Source organism: Pithys albifrons, chromosome 12, assembly GCF_047495875.1.
Source record: "Pithys albifrons albifrons isolate INPA30051 chromosome 12, PitAlb_v1, whole genome shotgun sequence".
NCBI lineage: Eukaryota > Metazoa > Chordata > Aves > Passeriformes > Thamnophilidae > Pithys > Pithys albifrons.
In genome coordinates, this window is record NC_092469.1 from 8,028,532 (window position 1) to 8,055,588 (window position 27,057).

Below are 27,057 nucleotides of genomic sequence, written 5' to 3' on the forward strand. Positions count from 1 at the left end.
GTGTCTACATGTCCTTTCTTCTTTTATATAGCCAAAATTCTGATGTTTAAAGTGATGTGTTATTTTACTGAGAGTTCAACTGATAAAAGTTTTATGTTCAAGATAGATCTTTGTGTTTAGATAAATGCAAAGGGTTGTGACATTTGCAGCCTTCCAAAATGAACCAATTTTACAAGTTGGAGCACTATTTTCTGACCAATTCAAAAGTGCTGTTTCAGACCTGTATACTAAAGGGCACATCTATCCTTATATAGGGGTTTTTATGACTTTGTTTAACCATGCACCAATACCTATTGCATTATTTGTTTTGGTTCTAAAGGTTACTTCATAACTTCAGCTTCTGTGTTGCTCCAGTTCATCTCAGTTTTACTGTTGGTTTCACCATAAGTGCATGTCTGGAGCTTTACCCAATATCTTGTCTAAGCTTTGCCAATTTGAAATGTTTTTGAATAACAAGTTACAGTGGGAATAGTTTTATGTCTGTCCCTGAACTAATAACACGGACAGAGTATCTCAAAGTGTGAGATGTCTGCCTTTCAGCTCCCTACAAACTTTAGCCTTCAGGAATAATATGGGACTTAGTAGAGAGAAATACTATAATTGTCTTGCAGATCCTCTCTAGTACTAAAAGCAGAAATTGTTTATTCATGTATCTTTTACCTTTGTACTCTGTGAAAATGTGAAAAATAACTGTTAGCTTGTCATCATATTCCTTCATTTGAATAATGACTCATTTCTGACCTCTTATGAGAGATTTGGGAAGAGGGAAAGGTGAGAAAGTAGAATCTCTTTCTGTGTTATTTAAGGACTATTTGCAGGTTTTTTGTTGTGTTTTTTAATTTCAAAGTGTGGGAAGAAAGCCTGAAAGAACTAATGAAAGGGTTTTTGAGAAACAGTAATACTTCAGATACTCAGACTTACAGTCCCCAGAGATGACACTCACAATTTAGACACAGGGTTTACACAGAAAATTGGGGGATTTAAGATCATCTAATCAAACTTCCCCCAAAGGGAAGGCTGGTTTCCCTCACTCTCATCTAAGACTATTTGCAGTATTAAACTGTTTTTCTAAAGAATTTGCCCCAATTATGCATTTTGGTTAGCGGTTTGATAGAGCACAGTAGCTTTCCCTTTCATGAGGTAACTGCAGTGTCACTGGTTAAAATGTGGTTTGCAAATTAAATGGGAAAGGGGAGGAGTCAAAAAAAGGGGGACTTCCAAGGGCATCTAAGTCTTATGTGTGCAATTTTCCTGTCTGTTAAATAATATGTATTATGTTGGACAAGCAACTTAATGTATCAGCCAGGAGCCAGGAAATGGAGATTTCTTTTTTTTTAATATATTTTTCTCCTTTCTTATCTCATCTTTATAAGGAATAAGGGAATTTGGCATCTGATCCCTGTGGAAAAAAATGCCAAATGCAACTACAGAAATGCTTAGCTCCACTTTATCTCTGCAAATGGGCAACCATTGCAATCCCCTGCGAGTTTCCACCTACATCCCACTGGTTTCCTGTGGCACTGCTGTGTCCAGGCAAGTGCCTGCAGCCAGGCTGTTTGTGTCCCAGCCCTGTGGAGCTGCAAGTCACTGACAAATACCCCTTCCCTGAGAAAGGCAGACTTTTCTCAAGGCCGGGACTCTCCCTGGAATGCTTTCCAACCATCTCTGATTGAAGCTGAGAACGGTTAAGATCATGTGGCAAAGGGCCTCAGTCAGCAGGTGCTGTGCTTTGTGTTACGTCCTATGTTAGCAGCTCCCTTTATGAAGTCTGTACTAAAGGACTTAAACTCATCTCTTGTTGCTTATTTGCTTTTTTTCTGCATCTCAGAAATTTCCAAGTGCCAGTTAAGCAGAGGCAGACTGGCTCTGTGATAAGGAATGAGGATATTCTCAGTGCTATGTTGGAAGCTGAGGAAATGCTATGCTGAAAATAGTGTAGGGTGGCCGTGCTGTCTTGCTGGAGTCTTCCTGCTGTGCCTTGATGAGTCTTACAGGAAAAGAACAATTATTGTGGTTCATCTTGGATGCCTTCAGATAAACTTTTGACCCTTGAAATCTTTTCTGTCACTAAAGAAATTAGTCACCCTCAAGCAAGTTGAAATGGGCATACTTCATTTCTGAGTAAGGCTGAAGCCTGCAATTCAAAGAACATACTTGTTCCTTTCTCGGTTTTATCAGCAGATCTTGGGGGATAAAATAGGAGGACAAAAGTCTGGCATTTAAAATGTGGCACTTTTCCAAATGAAAGTAATTTTGTTGTTGTTGTTGACTCTTTTTAAAAGATACTTTGTGTGTTGTGACAGTTTGGAATGCAGCTGGCCTGAGCTGAACTCAGTTACCTCACGGTTACGAACTCTCTTATCTTCTGGGAGTTATTTTGCCCCTCTTAGTTGTTTCCTTCCATGACAGCAATGGTTGTTTCCTGTGTTTGCAGTGGCACAGGGTGGGATGGGACGGCCCATGTGTGCTGGAGCATCCTGTGCCCGCCCCGGAGCGCCGGGGCCGCCGCTGGAGGGAGCTCTGGCTCGGGAAATGGGGCTGGTCCCGCCCGTACCTGTCCCTGCCGTGCCACCCCTGAAAAACTGCTTAAAACCCCCCAAAATTCGCTCTGTCACACTCTTCATTAAAATTATTCATCTTAGATTTTCAGTTATGACAGAAGTATTAGGATTTGTTTCCATGGTAACTAGAAAATAATGCTTAGAAACACAATTTACTAAACTGACAGTAAATTAAATTCAGAATAATGTTAACAATGGGACTTTTGTGAGTTCAATAAGCTGTCATTCTCAGCAAAATCTGCTTCCTACTGCCCAGTCAGACACCTCTGGCAGTTGGTTGTATTGTATTATGCAGGAAACCAGTTTGAATACAACCCAGTGCTTCCAGTTTGGACCTGGCAACAGAAATAACAGGGAGATGAATAAGGTCATGCTTTCACAAAAGGGAAAATAATACATTTTGAAATCTACAGGTAACAGCTGAAAAAGGAGGGGAAAAGAAAGCAGAAGATGGCTTATATTTGCCACACATCTTGCAGCAGCAGGAAGGTTTAGGTGAGTGCTGTGTCCTGGAGAGTGGCAGCCACAGCTGCTTCTCTCTTTCATTTAATGTGAAGTGTAATGATCTCTCACGAACACAGCCAGGACTTGTAACACCCAACCTTATCTTTCAGTAGAGATCACAGCTTTGTGTGTTAAGCGGATTCTTCACTTCCTGATCTATCTTTTACTTCTGAGGAAACAAGGGAATAGTTCACTCCTTTGAGAAGTTTAGAGAGCATCTCCTAGGGAACAAGAAATGAAGTTATGAAGAGGCCTGTATCTCCGTGCCCTCTGTCATGTTACTGGGGTGAATTTTATGTGAAATAGTTAATCAGAAAATAATTTTGAACTTGAACAGTCAGGTTAACATTTTCTGTTTTCCTACTGACTGCATTGCTAAGAGTTAATGAAGACACAACCTAATCCTTTTTGAAAGGCTGTAAACTGTGAATAAATAGTTTGTGGAGCCTTCAGTTTAAGTCAGAAAATGGAACTAAAGAACTAAATGGAAGACAGGAAGCCTTAGCCTGGTATCCAAGAAACACAAATTTGGCAGTAATCCTGGGACTTCTGATTACAAGCTGAAAGGGAAAACTTCATTATTTAAAGTACAGAAGAGACCGAAAGAAGCTTTTTCTGTAGTATTCTTGGTTGTAGGAATGTAGTCTCATTGAACAGAGAGAAAGAATTCTGCTGACAAATCACTGGGTAGGGGAAAGCAGGAATTGTAGACTAAAATGTCTGGGGACTAAACAGGATGATGCAGATTTTTAAATTCTAGAGGTTGGGTTTTTTTTAATGGACAGATTATTGATTTCAATAATATTTTAAAATACTTTGTAGAAACCACATTGCTTGTTTCTGACCGTTAATGTCAACAGATGTTTAAGGCAGGATCCTGAGCGAGTTATGGTTATATAGTTCACTGTGTAATATACACATAGTGTTATGATACGTGATTGGCTGTGAGAATTTTTCTTTTTAGGTAGGTTAGCATCACCTCAGGTATCATTTCAAGACACTTCAGGTTCTGTGGACAGACTTTTAAAAATCTATCCTTTTAAGAGAGTCAGCTTTACTCTTTCATCATTTATAACCCATATGAAAATGAAGCTTTTTGCCTTTCCATTTTGCTATTCCAGCCCAGAACTAGTGCAGTGGTGGCTGTAGACTGGCTTCCTAACTGCACTCACTGAATCGTGGAGCAGCTTTTTGACCAGCATATGGGAACACAGGCTGTGTGTTGCTAAGTGGTTGTTACCTTATTAAGCTTTAAAGCAGTTTGGCTTTTTATACAGGGGGAAAAAATCTGAAATCTTGGGGTCTTTAATTCACTCAGTTCTGTTAGCTGAAACCAGAAGCAATCACAATTAATCAAACAAGCTGATTTGGCTCAGTTAATACAATTATAGTATGTGGCTTTGGCATGCTCACAATTAAGGGAGGAGCTGAATTACACTGAGTATATTGATAATCTCCAAGTTAAGATGCCCTGATGGGGGAAGGTCTCCAACAATGAGTGCTGTCTCCAGATGGAGAAGTGAGTAATGAGCCCAGCTGCCCTCCAGCTCACAAACACCACCTCCAGCACTGCCCTTTCCTGTCAGCTCTGGGAACATCTGGGCCAGAGCAGTCAGTGCTTCTGACAGGAAGCATCTCTGCCAATGCTGTGTGACAAAGGGGACATCCAAGCACTGCCACAACACGTCGGAGAAGGAGAGTTCAGTGCCAGTTCTGGGCTGACGGAGAGCAAGGAGCCTGGCTACAACACAACAGCAAGATGAGCTAAATCAAATAATTGTTTCCTTCTACTGCTGGCAGAACTGCACCAAAAGAAGGGTGGCATGGCTAGAGAGATCAATAGACAAGGGAGGCATCTCAGAAAATGGTTTAGATGTTCTTTGGAAACAAAATATGCTTGATTAGTCCTGAGAGATAAGTATTAGGTATTAAAATAGAAATAACTAATAACTACATAAATATTAAAAGGTATTTTTTCTGTTCTACAGGATGCATGAAGTCTTGCAGAGTTAGAGTATGCTCAGAGCATGCCTGTAGCTGATTTTTTTGTGGGTTTTTTTCCCTCCTCCCTGCTAGTTGGCCAGCAGTGCTGAGCAGAGATGAAATTCCTCAGCTGAACTGAATGTTGAGTAAGTCGGCTGCCTCTTGCTCGTGAGGTAAACCATGAGAACCTTGGCCTGGGACTAATGTATTGGCCGACTGCTCAAAGCACAGAGTGGTGAGGTGGGTTGTAGGGAGCTTTAAAAGCAACTGAATATTTAGGGGTTTCTACACATTAAGTAAACACTTCTCTCAGGTCTGTGGTGTCCTGAAGAGCTGAGAATTCATAGCAGACTGGTTTGGTTTTTTATCCCCGCTCTGAACTGGAATTTTAAACCTACTGTCTGCTGCTATCCTGAACAGTTACAGAAAGCTCCTTAGATTTGTGCACTAAGATTCCCAACACTTCTACCCAAGTAGCAAATAATTTATTTTTCAGAACAGCCACCTTCATTCTCCACTCTGAACCAATATCACCATGAGTAGTAATAGCAAGACTTACATCATGTGTATTTGTTCTGTCTTACTTTACTCCAGTTTTCCTTCCAGTAAAAATACATCTAATAATTTGAATTCTCTAACCTATACATGGCTGATATAAATTCTTGCTAGCACTGTTCAGATTAAAATTTTGCTGGAGATAATAATGGGGAAGGGAGGATTGAGCTATTTTACATTTTTACATGAAGTATGATAAGGATTCAACAGCTAAATGATACTTCCACTCTTGATTTCAAAGATGACAGCCTAGTTTCCCTCTACTAAAGCAAAATTCTAGTTTGCAGTTAAGACATTTTGTATGTACGTACCAAAAAGCAAAAATTTGCACCTAAACATCTTATTAATTGGTAAAATATTGTCGTGGCTTAGGCAATAAGTAATATTTCTTGTTTTATGCATGATAAGATACAGGAAGTCTTTGTAGGAGAAATGAACCTGGTGAGTATTTCTTGGGTTCAGTCCTGCTACTCCAAGCACTGGCCCGTGCTGTCATTTGTCCTTGCTCATAGGAATATGTACCTGTGTTGAAGTGTTCCCTCTTGGCTGCTTCAAGGAAAATGAATAAATTTGATATATGTGCTGTTTAGATTACACAAAGAGAATTGACCTGTTCCTTCCAACAGGTTCTGAATTAATCAAACCTACACTGAAAATAGTGCCTAGAACTTGCCAGTTCTTCTCAGTCTTGAGGTTGTGATGGGTATGAATTGGACTGTAAACCTAAGAAGAATTTATGCTAAAATTTTGGGGCAAGTAAAGTATCCCTAACTGCAAAATTAGGGGATCAAAAGCCAAAAAGAGGGCTGCCACCTTTTGTGGGGTTGTGTAGCTGCAGGAATCAAGGGGCGATGGCTCAGTGTCCCCAGGAAATGGTGGGGAACAGCAGGAGCAGGTGAATGACAAGGCAAGAGGCAGCTCTGGCCACCAACTGCCCCTCCTGACCTTTGCCTTTTATTGCTCTGTTGCAGGGCTGAATTTTGCCTGCACTTGTGCAAAGCACTCAGCTGGTTTGGTGCCCAGGAATTTAGTAGGTTCCATATGCAATTTGTCAGTCAAACTAGACATCCATAAAAATGAGAAAAGGAAAATCAAAAACGTGCCAGGTATTTTGCAGTATGTAATTTAGCTTCGGATAAATGTACGCATTAATGCACATCAACTTGTTTTAAAATGCACTGAAAAGGGTTTAAAAACCAGGAAACATGAGGAATAGCACAGAGAGGAAGGCAAATGTGCTGAAAATTTTAAATGAAAAATCCAAATCTGTAGAGCTACTGGTGTTGTATATTAAAACCAATAAGCAAAATATTTATAATATGCAAATGTCCCAGAAATTAGCTTGAGATTATATTATTAACTATAGATGCTTATTGGGGGAAGAAGTACCTTCATTTTTAAGAGAGATTTAAACATAGTGCCAGACTGATATAGCAGCTCTCCTTTTCTTGAAAATACTTCTGAATGTGGTGTTTGTCTAGTTTATTAGTAGACTTTAAATTCTGTGCTGAATCTTAAGCTTTGAATTATGTTTTAGCATTGAAATAAAGCTTGCTAATCTTTTAAAAGCAGAATTTTTAACAACAGATCAGGTACTGCATCAAGTGTGGTGCAGGAAAGCTGGTAATTGTCACAGTTACACAGCAAAACAGGTACAAATGTAATAAAATCTAAACATCTTCCCCTTTACATAAATCTAAGGCATAATTTTATATAATCTTTTTCTACATGTAGTACAAAACCTTGCTTGTGTCAACCCAATAATGTGTTTCATGTAGTTTAAAGTAACTCATTATCTGGTGATTCTTTGCCTTCATTTTCATGTGGTTAGTCTGAAAAATGGAAAAATGCCCAAAGTCTTAAGGTCATTTCTGGCATCTGTAGATCCTTGGTGTCTCTGGGAGGAAGATTGTTCTAGAATACTTTTTTTTTCTTTTTTTTTTTCTGTATGCAACAAAGAAATATGTGATCTGGGATTGTATGTAGAACTTCATTACGCAGAAAATTTGGATTTCACATGCAAATAAGTGTAATTGTGTACCTGTTACATGTATTATGCAAACTCCACTGAACTGACAGCTCTCCTACCCATTTTCAGCTTAGTGAGGAGGTGAATACTATAGAGATTATGATGATATTTACCCTTTTCTGAATGTCATTTTTCCTTTTAAATAGTGTGTGATAACCTTTCTTTCACTGGAGTTTGCTTTGTACATTAAAGCAAAATTGATTCCTGAGCAGGAAGTTGACGCAGGACTCCTGTGCCTCTTAAATTCTGTGTAAACTCCACCTGTGCCTGGGATTTGCACTGATATTTTGTGGAGCTGAACTTCACCTGTAAGACCTGGTTAAGGCATTGTTAACTTGGTATCAGGAGGCTACTTGTGAGGAGAGGTGCTGCTTAATAAGAGGTCACTCAAGCTTTGCTTTTTTTCATGCTGAATTTCTAGAAGCTTTCAATAATGGTTGTTTTGTATAACATTTGGGGACTTAATTAAAATTTGCAGCTTAAATTGTTAGACACTTTACTACCCACTTAGATTGATGAATATTTTGCTTTCAGTCAAACACTCTTGATGTGCTCAACTCTTGGCCTTAAGTAAGTTCCAGGGCTGAACGATCATATTTCTGATGAATATGGGTCAATTCCTGAACTGTTTAAGGAGCTTCTCAGTTTTCATGTGTCCTTCTACAGTGATGAATCAGGGCATGTGTTTCTGCTGTTGCACTTGCTTCTATTTATTAAGCTGGCAATCTTTGGTTTCATTTTTGTGTTAGTTCTTGTACTCAGGGACCAGAATTTAGGCCAACACTGTATTAGTGTTAATTCCAGTTAAAAATATTCTGGAACAAAGTCATGCTCTAGTTGACTTAAGGACTCCAAGTTGCACAATAATATCTCTTATTTTATTGTACTGTCATTATTCAGTGCAGGCCTTTAAATTTTGTATTATCCTTTAAATAGGTAGCACAAGAAATCCTACCAAGTGGAGGAATTGTAGCTGGCATGGTCTTGGAGTCTTCAAAAGCATACAAGAATTTCTTATTAATTTCTTTGTTCTGCACTCATCAACCAGTATAAACACTGGAAGAAAGGAGTGTGTTTCTTTCATCCTCCTTGTAAGCCCCAGGAAACAACAAAGAAAGGAAACTGGTGGCTAAAATGGATCGAAGGGCACTGAGATCTGGGGACGAGTGCAGAGGTAGAGCACATAGAGTAGTTTTGCAGGCAAGAAATTTAATTAAGGCTGGGTTTCAGGAGTTTAGACGTGTGCCTGTGCACATGTAAGCTCGCATGTCTCATTCTAATAAAAATTGCCTTTCATAGATTTGATAAAAGGCAAACCAGCAGTGATGATTAGTGCTTTTGTAAATTTGAACAAATGCATGAGGATTTATGAGCATTTGGAAAAATAACTGAAATGTTGGTTTCGATTATACTTTTAAAATTTAAAAAGCATTTCTCTAAGGCAGTACTGTCTGTTTTAACATTGTCTAAATTACAGTCAATCTTACAGTCTTCCTTGCTCAACAGTTTCAGGGCAAACTTATTACTGCTTTTCTGACCTTTGTCTGTGACTTGGTTCTGAGATAACATCCTGGATGACTTCAAGGCTAATACATCTTTCTGATTTAACAGGATTCCCTTGGTGTTCCAAGCTTTTTGTTTTTTTTTTTTCATTCCAAGCTATCCCAGTGACAGGTGTGTGCAACACAGCACCACATTCATTAGTGCTGAAGGTGTCCTGCTGATCTGATAGCTGAGTGACTGAAGTAAAAATTATTAAAAAGGACCAAACATCCTCTCTAACTTTCTATTAAAAACTAGCATGGAAGGTGACTCAGTGGTTGCATCTGTATCCTTTTAGGATTGTGTGGCAGCACAGAACAAGGGCTGTTTTTCTAACAAAAATTATGTTGGTGATTATAGAAATAGCTTCAGACTATAAATCAAATATATTCAGAAACCCATTAATGCTTTATTAGTCCCTATTGTCTTGACAACTTTATACGCTGAAAGGCAATTCCTGTTTGTGGAAATATTTGTGTTTTTTAATTCAAACTTGTAGAAGTGATTTCTTCAGAGGAACAGCAAGATCAGTTGTGTAGTAGAGGGCTTTTACGTTATCAGAGGTTAAAACAAGCCACTGTACTGAAAACTACTCATAGGATTGCATCATCAAAGTCTGAGATATCCATAGATAAATGCTACAATTACCTTCTCATATATTTATTTTCTGCCTCTTCCAAATCTGAGTGCATATCCCATAGGAGGAAAGGAGCTTGACCCCCAAAATGGTGATGTTTTATTTTCTGTAGTGCTGTCAGTCACTGCTACACCAGCTGGGAAAGCTGGGCCAGCAGGGTCTGCTGTGAGCTGACTCTGCAGCCCTGTCTCCTCTCGTTGCCTATTCTGAGTACCTTTCTCCAGCTGACTTGCACAGATAATGATCATATCTTTCTGCCCTGTGTGGACTTTGGCAACTGTCATGTTCTTCCTGTGTCTGTTTGAAATCTCCAAAGTGTTTTTGCCAGCATCCTATAAATTTTAGATCTACTTTAACTTGGCTGAGGCAGGGAGGGAGAGGGTACAGTTCTTGGTGATAAGCTGTTTACTGTCATGTGCTTTGTTAGTTCAGCTTTCTTTTTATTGCCTCTCTATTGTTTGTAGCTTATCTGTAAATAATGCTGACTCAAGAGAAGAAAACACAGACAAATAGCAAAAGGTCTGGTTTCATCCACTTTTGCTTTAAAACATCAGATATGTATTTTGGGGTTGCAGTGCTTAGGATATATTGTTCACAGTGCCCAACTTGCACAGATGTGATATATGGTGCTTTTCCAAAACAAAGGCTGTGATATTCAGCTATCACCTCCAAACCTTATGTTTTAAGGTTGGTTAAAGTAGCACTGAGACAGACTTGTTCTGTTAGGGTTGTCTGCAATTAAAATTTTCAAAGTAACAGTGATGGGAAATGCTCTATTATAACTATTAGAGCAGCATTGGTAACATTTGCTAGAAATGGCTTGCAGCAGTCACAGTATTTTCATTTAATAGAGTATAATCTAGAGGCATTCTTTTCACAGGAAAAAGAATGCAAACTGTGACACAAATACATGAGCAAAGCATCACTGATGCACCTCAGCAAGAAGTAGTCTCGTGGCCTCGTGCTTGGTGGTGCACGTGTGAGTAGAATGGGGCAATGTGGGCCCTGCTGTCAAGAGAAGACAGCTCTGTCCTGTGCCAGTCTTCCTTCTGCTCTCTGTAGAACCTCCTCCTGCTGGGTTCTCAAAAGCAGAAAGATGTGGGTGAGAAGTCTGTTTGGGTTTTTTGTTTGGTTGGTTTGTTTGTTTTCGTAATACACTTTTACTTCCAGGAGCCACATTATTCCATGATCCTGTGGAAAGAGACAGCAGGTTTTTAGAGCTTACTTTCCATATGGAAGTGGAGGTATCCTATAGAATGACTGCTTAGAGTCTCTAAGGCTTGAGACCCTGAAAGAGTGAAGAACCTCTGAGCAATAAAAAACCCCCAAACTCACCAGTCAGGGTCTCTGTGGAGTTCACCACATGCAGATACAGGAGGTGGCAGCTCCATTGCAGGTTTGCTGCCTCCAACAGCTGCCACAGCAGGCAACACCTTCTTTGTCCACACCTGGACCTCCTTCTTCTCTTTGGTTAGAACAAGGAGTTTTTATTAAAAAAATGAAAGTTTCATTTATCATAAATACTACTTGTTTCTACACAGTTGTTATTGATGTGACCAGATTCAAAGATTGATTGCACAAGTAACTGCTCAGCTGCGTAAGTCATGACATATCCCTTATCTCTTGTCAAGCATTCCTTTTCTGCAACTGAAAGAAACTTAATTACTGTAATTAATCCAAACTTTAATTATTACACTGTCTTGTATTTGAATGTCATATCACCAGCAACAAATGTAGAAGGGCTTGAAAATTATGTATACTAAATTTTATGTGCCTCTTAAGTTGCTCTTAAAAGAGTAACAATCCTCGAATGTTTCCAACACTAGAGCAGTTTAAAATCTGTTATATATTTAGCTTGTTCATCTGTCCTCTTGGTATTTACTTAAGAAAAACAAAAAAAATCTGTCACTGAGCCATGTTTTGAAAGAGTAGGAATTGTCTGTGGAGTTTAGTTTCTATTCTAGTCCTCTCTTCCCCTGCGAGAGCAAAAATGTGTGCGTAGCCTTTTGAGCCTGTTGTGGCTCAGGATATGCGGCAGTGGAACTTGCAGCCTTTCATCTTCTTTTCTTAATCTGCTTTCATAGCCACAGGTATAAATGAAGTATTTGTTTCCATTTTCTCTAATTTTCTGCTTAGTTTCTACCAAAGCAGACTCTTCTTGGAGGCTTTAAATAATCCATTACTAAGATGCTTTTTTCTTGCAATGTTACCAGCTTTTTTTCATCAGGGAATGGACTGTGTGTTTTGTTCAGCATTGTAACCTAAAACTTACCCTCTTGCTGGAACTGCTGCTTTTACTTTCTGCCTAAGAGATGACTTGGCATAGATTTAGAGAAGAGCTGAGCATAAGTTTAAAAACAATAGATTTTAAAAAATCAATTAATAGATCTAAGCCAGCAAAGTGAGACATTTCAGTTTAATTTCAAGTATAGTCACTACCTCTTGCTACCATTTTCTGTGGCCATTCCAACCTGTACAGAATTGTTGATTTAAATTGAATCAAAATTCCAAGTTGCTACAAAGTGGGAAATTTTGCTGACACTATAAAGAAAATAAGTTTGTTCTCTTTCCCCACCCTCTTTGTTTTTTGTTGAGTTTCTTTCTGCTTCTGAAAGACCAATGAAACAAAATTCACCAAGCTTTGTTAGCCATGTCTGCTCCAAACAGTTTTGTCACTCCTTTCTGCATCAGAACAGTTTCACCTATTTTGTGGCTCTTTTTTTCTTTCCCATTTCTGGTATCATCTGCATTCGAAGTGGGAGGAACTGTGCCCAAACCCAGATGTCACGAGTGAGCTCTTGGCCAGGGAACGGCAGTTTAAGCAGTAATTTGTTTACAGTTGTTTACTCTGGAAGAACAAGGCCTGAGCAGTGACCATCACCTGTTCACAGGCTGCCAAAAGCTGCTGTCAGCACAATCCCTGCTGCAGCAAGTGCCAGGTTCTGCCTGCACCCAAACTGAAAACACCTCTCACTAATGGACTGGCTGTATTAGCAGTTTTGTGAGGATAGTGACTTCTAATTTTTTTTAATCTAAATATAATTTACTCATTAATAAATATACTCCACCGTCTCATATTTCAGGATCTGGATAAAAGAAAAAGTAGCCAAGATGTGATACCTGCGTGGTCAGGATCCTGCCAATGTCTTCAGATACCTTAACTTTGTGGCAGAAAGTTATATTTCCTTACTTGCTGTTTTAGTTGTTTATTTTGGATGGTTTTAAATATAATTTTAAAGGTATATTGTGTTAATTACTTTACCCCTAGACCTGTCTTTTTGTTTCTTGTAGTTGTAGATTCCCAACCTGTGACTGAGACTTGTTAGAAGCACCATGCCCTGCACCATGAAGGGGGCATTGTGGTCACATTTTGTTCTGCCTCTTGTTCCTTATATGCCACAAAACAATTTTATTTTTTCAGCACAAATGAGAGCAGTGCACTTTGCCCAGAGACAGCAGGAGGTAATCCTATGTATCAAAGTGGAAGATGGTCTTTGGGGAACTTCTGTGTGCTCCTGGTTTTTATTGCCTCTCCCTCTAGCCTGGATAAAGTACTTATTCATATGTGGGTTTTTAATACTCCTCTTTCTTCATTGTTTTGAGGGTTTTTTTCCTGTGCTGGGAAAGTAGCTCTGGCAAATTGCCACAATCTTGTTTTGTGGCAAATATAACGAGGAGAATGCAGATTCCTTTCAGGGATTGTGCGTGTCTTGTTTCAGAAACACAACAGTCTGAAGCTGAAAAGCCCAAGGTGAATAGTTCAATCTGCTGTAACATTTGGAAACAAAACTGAATTTTATAGGCAACTAGCATTGGTAACACTATTGGTAATATTTGGGGCAGACAGTTCCATTTTATTACTGCATCCATTAAATTAGTAGACAAACTGGATCCCTTGATCTCAGATGACTCAACCAAGAAAACACAGTTGACAGTGGCCGAATTTGGAGGAAAGCCCATGACTGCTGAGGGAAAAGTTATTGTTCTGTCTTTTGGAACTTGACTACATCTTATCCCCATCTAATCTGCATTATTTTTTTATGATTTTAGTAGTTGTGTGCTTCAAATTCCAGCCCACATTTGCAGACAAAAGTAATCTTGAAACCGTTGCAATAGTTGATGTAGAAAGGCACAAACATAGATGCCCCTTTACTCCTGACCTTCACTAATTGATTTCTGAGCCTGCAGGTGTAATGGGTGTAGGAATTGGGTATTTGACTGATGAGACCCTCCTTCCATGGTAATGTTATGACTTAGTTTTTTCTGTCTGTTTTTTGCTTATTGGTTTTGCCCTCGGGGTGCTTTGTCTGGCCTTCATGGAGACACAGGAGCCTTTCATTTGTGTGCTTATCAGGATGTAAAGAGGGTTTTGCTCTTCCTTTAACCACTGTAAGTCGTGACAGTTCTAATGAAATAAGTGAGATATACAACTTCTGTAAATGAAATAAGTATTTATCTTGTCTCCCCACTCTGTCTTGTTAGCAAAGTGAGAAACCTGGAGACAGTAAATAACCTTTCCACAGAGATGGGAGAAATCATTAATGTAATTGTAAAGGGGGCATGGCATGCCTTTTTTCTTGCTTCATTTCTGCTTTGGCCCCCTGACTTCAAAGCCTGAAATGTGCACTAATGTAGCAATTCAGTGAACTGCTGTCTAGTGAAAGAATTTTCTAAAAGCCTCTGTTTGGTAGGGGTGTAATTGAGGCATCATTCCTTCTCCCAGAGTAAGTCAGAATTTAGAGAAATATTTTTTTTATGTTCTCTTTCTCTCTGTATGAGTTCTGTATCCAGCTTAAAGGATTTATTAAAAAACCTTTTCACTTTTTTGTGTTCGGTGGGGGTGGGGGAAGTTATTTCTTTGATGTTCCCAAAGTTTTCCACATAACTGGATTAAAACCTGAAACTATGTCAAGCAAAAGCTGTGACAGTAATGTACCCTAATTTGTTTCTCTGAAGATTGATGGGATGGGTTGTTCAAACTTTACTCTCTCTTCAGTTGTTTGAACATCCAGTTTCTAGATAGCCATACATTATTCATCTTTAATGCTGATAGCAAGCTGTTAATAAAACAAGAAATAACTAACTCCTTTGTTATATTTTCCATGGTATCCTTGTTTCCCTTCTGTACACATAATTTTTTTTTAATTTAGGTTGTCCAAGATGAAAATATACGTATTTTCAATTACATATGTGCATTCTTACAGAGCTGCTGGATGAGTGTTTAGCAGATTGTCTCCCCTATTTGCCACAGGTATTAATGGGTCAGTATTTAAAATAACTGCTCTAGGAACATAACATGGCACTTTCTTATGTTTGAGTGGGAATATGAATTATTATCTGCATGCAGAGAGCAGTAGTCACTGAGCTGTTGGTCAAGGATAGAAAGTAATGTCATAATCAGCAGCTTTAATGGATGGTAATGCTGTAGGAAAGAGCAGAGCTGGCAGGCTTTGGCAGCATGTTCAGTCCCAGGGTGCTGCTGTTATTTGAGCTCAAACTGATGTGAAACTAATGAAGATCCATTTGTTGAGAGGTGCTGTGCACGGACATTGCTGGACACATGGCCCCATCTGATGAGAAAATAGGCTTAGCTGGTTTTTTAAATGTTTGCTGCTGGAGCAGGCTAAAGAGGACAATATTCTTGAATAATCAGATTTGCTGTGCTTAAGAGGGTATTTTGCACTAGAAATGAAGAACTTGGCATTTGATCTACTTTATGCACCATCAGGATCATGAGTGATGCATCTCTGCATCACTGTTACAGCATAAAACCTTCAGTGGTGTTGGGGAAATGAGACCCGTGGATGGGTGATAAACTTCACTGGTAATAAATGAGACAAATGGTGCACTCGAAGACTGTGGTGTTTCAATAATGCTGTGGTGTTTCTGAGCTCTAGAAAAGCAAACCCATTTTCAATTTTCAGCTTTATGTTGGTGTTAGAGAGGCATGTGAGTTATGCCTTGGGTTACATACACAATTCAATTTTTCAGCCCTTTGTAGGCTGTGATTGTGTAGCATCAGTTCTAGTAATTTTGTAACTTAACCTTTCTTTCATATTTTCCTACCTAGCTTTTGCTTTCTGTAAGATCTTATGACAAAGATTTTCTTCCAAAATCCTTTGAAAAATAGCAGAAATAAGAATTAGATCAGATGTGGCATTTTGCTTATGCAGCTTTGCTGCTGAGAACAGAGAATCTGGTTTAATTTAATTTGCTATGTCGACTTTCAGTTCTTCAATTTTAGGCATTGCCCATTAATATTCATACAAAGTCTTCTTTAAAAGGAAAAGAAATCAATACCCACATCTGACCTTAATAACAAGGGTTTGCTGTTAATCAATAGAATCACTAACCTAATGAATTACCCTTCAAAATAGCACTCTAGATGTTTGGATCTGTCTTGAAGTCTTTCAACTTGAGTGTGGTTCAGTGCTGCAGAGTATTTCAGTTATGTTCAATGGAGCTGATGTCTGCTGTTCCCAGGGTGTCCAGACCCTGCTCCTTAGGAGGCTGTCAGATGTTTGGGATGTTTATTCACCCAGTCTGGTGGACTTTATATTTGACCCTGGGATTTGACTCCTGTCTGAAGGGAGTCAAAGCCATATCCTTTTTCCCCTGGATCTATTGTACTGGTATTTCTGCTAATGCTGGCCTGGGGCCCAGGGAGAGGATTGTCACTCATTTCAGGTGCTGTCCCATCAGTGCTGAAAGTGCTTCCCTGGTGAAAGGAGAGAGGGGTAGCCCATGGTTGGCATGCAGAGGGCTGGTTACTCCATCCTCAAACACACAGACAAGTTGTTCTGCTTTGAGACTGGCCTGGCTTTCTGCCACTTCCTTCAGTCGTTGTCAGTGCTCTTTGTAACTCAACAAGGCAACCAAGCAAACTGCATTTTTTTGTAGTTTTCCAGAAATAATTTTTCATTATACTGTAAATGTGAAGTGACTGTTCCTTACCTTGTAGGGTTTTTTTCAAGATTTGTTTCTGTGTAGTCCTGTGGTAAAGATAAGCCTTGACCTCCAGTTCTGAATCACATAAAACTAAATTCAATTACATGTATTTCCCTTAGTAGTTCCTTGTTTGGTCACCTTGTGTATTTTTGTTTGGTTTTAAATGATGCCTATCAGAAAATAATGTAGAAACACCTATTTTCTACTTCTTGTTAATGTTCCCCTAACCCTTGAGGGCTACTTTAGCTTGAGCTGCATGTTTAGTACTGTTGCTAAAGAACAGTTGGTAGCCTTTATTTGTGTTCCTAAGGGGCAGAGTCCTGAAAAAGAAGTGGGTTTGTGTTTTTCTCTTGCTGAGCATTAGTGTTTGGGAGCTGCAGCAATGTCACAGGTGGTGCTGAAATGTCATTAAATCCTGATTTTACACATCTGGTGACTTGTAACTTAAACTGTTCCATGAATGTATGAAATGCAGCTTTTTTGCTTTAATAAATGAAACCCAGGTATTTTATAATTAGTATGCAATATTTAAATCTACTTACTTTAGGTCTCTGTGGGCAAAAATTCCACATTTGCTTTAGAGAATGGTCTATCTTATGGTGCTAGTAATTAAAGCAAAGTTGGAACCATAATTAAAAAACAACCAGATGAAGTAACAAGCACCCAAAATGTGTGTTGGAACAATTAGTAAGTCATGGCTGGATTCTGATAGTTCAAGTAAAGGATGTCTTTTCCTTATACTAATGTCTGTTATTGTGTTTACTCTGCTGAGGAAAGTACAGTACAGTGAAGTTTTCCAGGCCTGCAGCTTTATTAGTTCTGGATCTTAAAGGCAAAGGACTTAGTTTGCCTTCATTACTATTTCTCTTGCACAGATTTGAGAGCTTGAATTCAAATCTGTCAAAACCGACAAAATGCAGAGAAGTGTCTGGGAGAATGTGATAACCTTAAGAGCCATAGAGAGCTCTAAAAATACCTACTATGTGAGATTATTTTAAGTATCTGTTCTGTTTGATTTCCTTGCTATACAATTGAGTTGTACACAGATGTTTTGTGCTGTTCTTTTATATTCCAGAACTCCATTTACTGTTAAAGGTAACACCTAATGATGACAGAAGATTAAATGGCCTGTGCAGAATCTTTTGCCTCTGGTAAGTGCAAAACAAACATCTTCACTCTACTAGAGCTCTTTGTTTTTCATTACTACAGAAAGATTAAAATTATTTGACTTGGCCTCAGGCCTTCAATTGCTCTGTTGGGTTATTAAACATACAGAGCCAGTAATGAGTGGTATTCCTTATGTACCTTGGCTGTTTGTTCCTTACAAATAGAAGATTGATTACAATGGTTAAGAGACTTGGGATTTATTGACTTGTCTTTCTAAGAATCTTTTATCTCATAATTGCTTTCAAGTGTATTTTCCGCTTTTTTCCACCTCCATTAATCACTGGATCATCTTTTCCTATCAAAATGAATAGTCACTGAGAATGTTAGCCAGTACACTCGGTACTAAGAGCTGCCTTTTCCAAATTATTAGGAGTATCAGGGTCTTTACTGGAAAGAGAGAACCTAAAATGTAGGTAGAATTGTGGGCTTTATTACCTGGAGAGCAACTTGACTGCATTGAAGGGTTAGTTACACACTATCAGAAATGTCTGGTGGTTAATATTGTATTGTTTCCTGTTTGGCACTTTAAACAAAGAATTCTTTTATTCTTAACTCATTTTCTGTCTCTGCAAACCCCTCAAGCCCTGGATTCCTGTGTTACTCACAGGTGAATGGAATAGCTATTAAAGACAAGTGTTATAAGCAAACCAGGGCGAACTAAATCCTCTCACAACACAGGCCCTTTGAACTCTGATATTACTTCCCTATAAAATACTAAATCTTGAGTTTTAGAGCATTGATGTACTCTGTTCCAGTTTAGCCACATTCATTTTAGGGCAAGGAGATAATCTTGTGAGCTTAGAGTTGTCTTTGCAGTTTCTTACTTCCCCAGTGAAAAATAAGCTGCAGTCTAGTCTCAGATTTAACATAGTGCTTAAAGTCAGAAATGCTGTGGTTGAAGCAGAAATATGCAATGTAATTACTGCTCCTAAATACATTTGGAAGGAAGACAGAAGGGAAGGAAGACAGAAGCAACTTCATGTAGGTGATAATGAACTGTGAGGCTAATATAGGATGTAATATGCATATATTTGTACATAAATTGATAAAATAGTGAAATAAATTTGAACACTTTATAAAGATGTCTCAGAAATCCATGTTTGGGATGGGAAGTATTTGTTCAGAGAGGATGGTGTGATGTGCATCTTTTAAGTGCACTGACAGCTCATACCCTTCAGATTCCAAAACAGCAAATTATTTTGAATTTTGAAGTGTGTTTGTCTCAGGTACATATTATTTGGTTTATTTCAAGACTTTATTTTTTCTTGAACACAACTTGGTATGAAGTTTTGTGTGTTTCTCCACTATGCAAGTCATTACCATAAATTATGGGATGGCAGTGGAAGGATATACAAAGGCATCAAGTTCTAACTTTGTTTCTCCTGAGGCTGGCTCTGTAAGAACAGACTTATAAAAACTAAGCTGTTTTATCTGGTATATGGTAGATTATCTTCAAGAGCAAGATAAGAAGGAACAAGTTGACTATTCAGAAATTACTGTTGTTGATCTATGAAACAGATGGAAAAAGATTTTTGTTAAGCTGATTGTGTAAAATGGAGTGTAGCAAAGGAATCCAAAAGTGGAAATAAATTTGCAGTTCCCTGGTGATACAGAACCACATATTACAGCATATTGGCATGTGATTTGTGTATTTATAGGGCAGATTTATGCTGTACAGAGATGGGTATTAGACACCACAGGAACAGAAGCCTTAAAAGATATTGGCTTTTATATTGTTAGATTGAGATACATGCTGTAAATACAAATTTTCAAAGAAGGAATTAACTCATTCAGGTTTTTCCTTTTACAATCCTTTCTCCCATGATAATTAATATTCAGTTTTAGCAGTGTGATCTCAATGTAAAATCAGCTTATCTTTCAGGAGTTAGGATTAGGAATCTTGTTTTGATAAACAGTCTACAGACCTTCTGAGAAATCATGAGGCTTATGCATAAACTCTGAAATAAGGACATGTAAAAGTAAATGGATTTGACTGAGTTTTACTGTGAACAGATATAGAGCCTGACCATACAGAAAGGTCAAACTGTAGATGTGCTTTGGTATAGCCACATGAATGAAGCTGTTCCGTTTCAAGCAGCACTTTACTCTTGGCTACCCAGGTATAGGTGCCAAGATTTTTTTTTTTACTGCTGATGCTGTTCTTAAAAAGTTTGGAAACTTCAGTGTCATGATTAATGATATGAGAACCTTATTTAAGGACTAATTTTTTTGTAAATAAGGCAAGCCTTTTTTCATGTAGCATCTTTGCTGATAATGCACAGAATTCTTTGTATGAAACAAAGAAAAGGGTATTTTAAAGGCTTAAAATTCTGTGGGGTGTTCATGTGACAAGCACCTTTTCTTGTAAATCAATGACAGTTCTTTTCACAACCTTTCTTTGTATTGATTTAGTAAAAAGGAGTAATTCTTATAATGTGGCATTGTAATTTGTATGTACTATGAGAATCATCTTGTCTATAGGAGACAAGGGAGTCTCATGCATTTGAAGTACAAAGTGGCATTTCTGTGATCACTGATGTAGTTCAGAGTCAGGACAGTGTTAAGCCTGAGTTTCCTGTACCACTGTTGTCATGGCTGTCAATGCACACACCTCCTCCCAGAGCTCCAACAGTCATGTTCACAGTCACTTTTATTCTCATGTTGGCTTTGGGTTTATTGATACAATTTTATCACAGTTCCTCTTTCACATCATAGAATCATAGAATCAAGTGGGTTGGAAAAGACCTCCAAGATCATCAAGTCCAACCCTTGGTTCAACTCCAGTCCCTTTACCAGATCATGGCACTCAGTGCCACGGCCAATCTCACTTTAAAAACCTCCAGGGATGGGGAATCCACCCCCTCTCTGGGCAGCCCATTCCAATGCCTGAGCACTCTCTCTGGAAAGAATTTTTTTCTGATTTCCAACTTCAATTTCCCCTGGCAGAGCTTGAGCCTGTGCCCCCTTGTCCTATTGCTGAGTGCCTGGGAGAAGAGACCAACCCCCACCTGGCTAGAACTTCCCTTCAGGTAGTTCTAGACAGTGCTGAGGTCACCTCTGAGCCTCCTCTTCTCTTAGCTAGCTTGCTGTCTAAGCTACTACGATAAAAGGTAAAAATTAATTATAAATACCAAAAAGTAGTTCCTTCTGTTGGTCTTTTCCTGGTCAGTATGTGTGTTGTGAGCTGGTCTTTGTTAATGAGCATTCAGTGTTAACAGAGGGATTGCAGATATGGGTACAATTGAGTGCAAAATCAGGATGCTGCTGGAAATGTATACACTTGAGATGGAGGAAAAGGAAAAAGGCTAACAGTGCTTAGATACTTCACGAATAACAACAGTGGCATTTTTCACTAATGCAAAAGAAGTTTGAAGGCCACAACATCAGCTTCAATCAGAGACTGCAAAACCAACACTAGATTCTTTTGCTGAAAGTGTCAGCTTTCTGTACTCTGAGTGATGCCAAGCAGTCCACTCAGGTTTTTTTCTGTAGTAAAGGGAATTTGATTAGAGTGGAGTAGAATTACAGTTTTGATAGTTACCCCTCATTTCTTAGAGCCCAGCTAAGTAACTGAACCCAACACTGCCACAGGTGGGTGGGCATTATGATTTTTTAAACATACTGTGCACAGGTTTTCGTTTCAGAATTTTAGGTTCAATGTTAATCTCACTTTGCACCAATACTTCATTTTCTTGCCATTACTATTTCTAGAGGCCCGGAGAAATCATTATTCCTCTGGGGTTGTGTACAGCTATTGCCACAGTAAGGGCTGGGTTTGCAGCTGCAGTAACACAGGAAAGGTCCCTCCAGGGGAGTTTTGCTGTGCTGGGAATCTGGAGCTGGTGTTACCTGGGCAGGAGTGTTGTGACTTATATCCTAAAGACAAGAAGCCGGGACAGAGAGCAGAGAAGGGGGGAAAGCAAAGCTCATGGAGCTGCACTTGGGGAGAGCGGGAGAAATGAAGCTCGAAAGACATGCCTGGCTTTGGGACCTCCCCCGTGTGCTCTGGGGTAGCCAAAAAGCACCTCTATCTGCCCATGGGGTTGGGAAGTCAGGACACACTGAAAGCCATCCAAGCACTTGGGAACTCCGTCAGCAGAGCTTTTCCCTTTTCCCCACAGACCTGGGCTCGGCAGGCTCGCTGTTGGTTTTGTGAGTACAGGTTTGCTGTTCAGAGACAACAGAACTTAGGGAAGAGTAGGGATCATGTTCTTTTTATCACATGGATAAATACTGCATATAAAGACATTTTAATGACACAAACCTAGCACTTGCAAAAGTTATATGGATAAAAATGATCTGTGTAAAACTACATACTAGTAGAAAGAATCTGGAACTAACACTTTCACAAGGAACAATTCCGGGTCTTACAGATTATGTTGAGGTATTTATTACTGAAAGTAAAGAGAACTAATGAAATATGTCTAATGTTTTAATATTCAAAACTTTTCAAGTCAAACTTTACTAGATTTTTTTAACACATCATCTGCATGAAGAGCATTTAAAAATAATGCCCATTTTCATTCCTTCAAATTGAAATACATTCTGGGACCAGCACAAAAACTGACACCAGGATACAGCCTTGCATGTCTGGTATATGAGGTTTTGATTAAGCTCTTTCTAGGCATCAGATAGGGTTAATTTTGAAATTGGGAAGTGTTGAAGAAACTCAATCCCTGCTTTTTTTTTTCCTGAAATGTCATACATTCTAAGCATTTGTAAAAAAAGAACCCAAAAATTCTTTGTCATTCTAATGAAAAATCTTTGAAGCTGTTGTTCATCTTTTAAAGAAAAGATTTTTCAATTGCTAGTTGTATACTAAGATGATTTTTTTTGTTTGTACTACAGTCAGCACAACAAACACTACACTTTGACATCTGTAAAAACAGGCTATGCCCAGCGTAAGCTGCAGATCAACTTCAGTGAGAGGTTTCTGTAAACAAAATAGTGAAATAAATTCAAACCAACCAGGGAATAAAAAGTAGGGTAATGTGGAAGTCCTGACAAGTATCCTTGGCAAACTGATGTGTGCAGCAGTGACTGTGTGTTACTCAGAGCTGCTGAGGTGGCCAATGAAACAAGCCTGCTGTGCACGTGCTGGATTTTGAGTTAATAAATAGTCTGTACAGTATCACACTATATAAAAACTTTAAAAACCACAATGAGAATATATTTTAAAAAATTTTTTATATTGTAAAAATTTTAAAATTAGGTTCAAACCACCATTAAAAAAGGTATGAAATGTGCAATTTGCAAGTGGAAACAAGGGGCACAGGAAGGGTTCCATAAGGGTTAATAGGAGTCGCTTTGTGACTTCCCTTTGATTCCAGTATCTTCACAGAGTGGTGATCACAGACCTCAGAGCAGTTCTCTTCAGGCAAGTAGGACACGAGCTAAAAGTATCATCACTGATTTCAGCAGGGAACATTGGCTGCAACAAGGAGTAAAAGGCTATTTTAAGAGACAACTGTACAGTACAGTCTATTTATGTAAATACTTGGAAAACGCAGGCACAAAATTGTTTCCTAAGTACAGAGCTGTGAAATCAGTGTGCCATATGGAGCTGTAATATATGGCAGAATATTTTAGAACCCTAAACCTTCTTGAAAGAAAACTGTTTTAAAAGTCTGCATCTAGAATAACACAACTACTCACTTGTGTTTTAACCAAAAAGCTGCAAAGATTATATACTTCCAAATGTACTAAAATATAACCCGGTATTTTTAAAAGGCAGTAACCCTTTTCACTTATTTCTCACAAAGCACAGTGAGGAACTGATTGTTAAAAGGCAATATAAATGGTAGGCAAGTGAAACAGATGGCTGTAACATAATTCTTGAGTCTCAACTGGCACTTAACACTAACTCTACTTTCAACTTGACAAATACAATAAGACACCTATGTTGACATACATGTGGTGCACTTAACTACTTTTATTTATGCAAGTGAGGTATTAAAATTGTCTTGAAAAGCAGACGTCTAAAGAAGAGAAAAATGGTATGAGAAGAGAATAGTAACCATTGTTTCCAGTGTTCAATGATTAGTAGTTGTAGGGTTTTTTCTTCCAATATCCTATCTTATAATTTCCATGCAAAGTCTCTGTCTTACTCCTCCACTAGATAGGTAGCTTGGGAAGATGGGAGGAAATCCACCATTTTTCAGCAAGAATTAGTTATGATGATGTTTGTTTGTTTGGATGAAGTATAATAAGCTAAAAGTGTGTGCATCTCACACGCTGCATATGGTACACTTTCAATATATACACTGTCATTGTACACAAGCATCTTGTCTATACACTGACACCACCTTCACCAAGAAGTCAAAAGTCAATAGATAATGAACCTTGTGCTGTGTCTTCCCTTCCTCTAACATAAATTTCACATGGAATCTCCTCCATCACCCTGTCTTCTATGACCTGCTCAGGGCAGTCATGGGCTTGTTTGAAGGTGTAAGTGCTTTTCTTGAATGTGCTGTTGAAGGTTTTCATGGGCTGGGGCTGCGCGAAGTCGTTGTGGAAGGGCAGTTCCATGGAGCTGAGGTTGGTCCTGCTCTGCTTCATGGTGGAGGCCTGGGAGCCACAGTGGTGGTCGTGAATGCACCTGGAAGCCGTCGAGGGGCGGCGCATTTTCTGGTAGTTCTCCAGTTCTTCTGATAAATCTGCCAAATCTGCAGAAATTTCTTTGTCCCTTAGTGAAAAGAGTTCATAGTGTGGAGGGTCAAATACTTCCTGGAAACCAGTTTTGTTGAAGGCAGTCTTGCAAGCCATAACCTTTTTGCGAGGTTGCTTTACTTGCACTAGAATTGAAATGATGAGAAGAACTAGAACTATCCCTGATGTGATGCCAATGATTGTCCCATGAGTTCTGGTGATTTGTTCAAACAATCCAGTTTTCTTCTTTTCTGTAAAGAAAAAAATGAGAGTCATGATGAGACTTACTATTTTCCACATTTTTGATAATGTATTTCAAGAAAGCAAACCATTGTAATTGCCATGCAAGTGCCATATTAATAAAACAAATTAATGGCACTGGAGCCTAGACCTGTATGTCAATGGGATTTGTCTAATTCCCTGTCATTAGTGGCTGCCATAAGATAATTCAGTGGCAGGTGGAACTCTGACCAGTGCATGCTGACTCAGCTGGGGGGTGACTTCCATCCTCAGCCTTTACTGATCAGTTGGTATTCCAAAATCCATGAGTTAAATAGGCTTAAACTAACCTTAGAGGTTAAATCCAGCTACAGATGATGCTTCTTTTACCATGGTTTGTTCCTGTGGGCAACATTCCCACTGATGTCAGTAGAAGGAAACCTAGATTTAAAATTAGCTAGTTCTTTGAAAGTGAAATTCTATTGTAGTGATTTCAGATACAAGAATGACTGCACTGTTTGCTTTCACATCTCTTGGAAATGTAAAGGCTGTGTCTATTGTGTAAGTCTGCCATACCCAATTCAACACAGGGAGCTTTAGCACAGATCTAGTCCAGTTTTAGGAGTCCAGAAATCAAGTCAGTTGGGGGGGGGAAAAGAAAAGGGGTAGGGGGACCAACCAAGCCAAATCATATGGCAATTTTGGCTGGTACTTCATATGAAAACACACAAGATGGCAGCATCAGAACAAGATGGTTTTCCATATTTAAAATTCTTATTTGAAGATTAAAATTTTCCAGTTGGATTTCCATTCTGTAAACGTTCTTGTCCTAGGGGACTGAAAGATTTCTACACTGAGGCTCTGCAACATCTGCTAGTGGGGGAGAAAAGCATTTAAGACTACATAGAAGCAAATGTAGTAGTCTAAATATTGCATAATACTTTCAGCTATCTCGCTCCTGGCATCTAAATGTGTGTGTTCTGTACCTGAGTCCCACACACAGTGCATGGAGAGAGTTACAGACCATCACGTGTTATTTGAAACAATCCATGCACTGAACAGACTCCCAAGGAATTGGCTAATAAGGTTGGTTTCTGCTTCAGGGCTTGGACTGTTGGAGGTGTGGACTCCAGTGCTATGGAAGTTCTCTTGTCTGCATCTAGGTTTCCTAATTCTTGGAAGATATCTTAATCAAAAAGTTGTTATGCAAAAGGTGATGTCTTCTCCAGTCCCTTAAAATAAATTGCACACAACTGACTTTGCTAACAATTTTAGTGTTACAGGGCTTAGGCATAAGTAGGTCACAATATGCTCAGATTTGTGTAGCTATTGATACACACTAAATGAGAACTCTGGGTGCCTGCAGGAACTGAGCACAATTGTGAGCAGCTTTCCTTTTAAGGCTAAATATTGCTTACTTGGTTGCATCAGTCTCCCTGGGCTGGCAATATGGGTCTAGTCTTCAGCTATCTCCAAATTATCTGCTGTAAGTATTACAGTATTGTGAATTCAACATAAAACGTGACAGGATGTTCAGCACCAGGCGCAGCAATTTACAGAGATTGGGACAGACACTTTCTCCGTATTACAATATGGTTTTTGTGGAATTAATTTTTTAAATGCTGCAGTACATGAGTGAAGTGTGGATTCTAGGTGAGATTCTAGAGAGCACTTGGTAAAGATGGCAAAGAGATCTAGAAATTGCACTAAGAGGGAATATTGAATATTATCAAAGCTAAGGATTGTTTAGAGGCAGCTCAGTGTTTCATTGAGAACTTGGGTGTTATGGATCAGTTTCGTTAACTGGAAAGCTTCCATAATATACTCTGCATTAAGTACTCATTAGTGGTGTGAATTTTTTTGTTTACTCAAAAGGCAATTAAAAGTAGGGAGTTTTAGTATTTATTTATTTTTAAAAAATAGGCAGGATTTGTGTATTGAAGAGACATTTTTAAGTTTTTGACCCTTTCTGCAGGGACAATTTATCTTTGAAATGGAGTACATATTTAAATCTTTCTAGAGTTGTGTTCAGACCTACTGATGCCATTCTATTTGTCAAGAAAAAAAAAAGTTCAAGTGGGTTTTTTTCTGTTATCTTTAGCAAGAAGAACTGTTGACCTTAGACTGGTTTTGCTCTGACAAGTCAGCTATTGTTGAAGCACAAGTGAACATGTTTGTGCTTTAACAGAATAGCAATTTCTCAAAGCATAAGAATTTTTCCCACAAAACCTGATATTGAAGCACGTCTTTACTGCAGTTGTGAT

At 38.8% G+C, this 27,057-nt stretch overlaps 1 protein-coding gene across 2 annotated transcripts in view; it reads right to left on the reverse strand.

The window, feature by feature from the left end:
- Window positions 1-23,828: 23,828 nt before the first annotated feature.
- The window catches only part of NETO2 (neuropilin and tolloid like 2), a 29,194-nt gene continuing 25,965 nt past the window's right edge, over window positions 23,829-27,057 (reverse strand). For both annotated transcript variants that reach the window (XM_071567687.1, XM_071567686.1), the window contains exon 9: window positions 23,829-24,825. In XM_071567687.1, coding sequence (XP_071423788.1) covers window positions 24,245-24,825 — 581 coding nt within the window. In that variant the 3' untranslated portion in view covers window positions 23,829-24,244. The remainder of the gene's footprint in view (window positions 24,826-27,057) is intronic.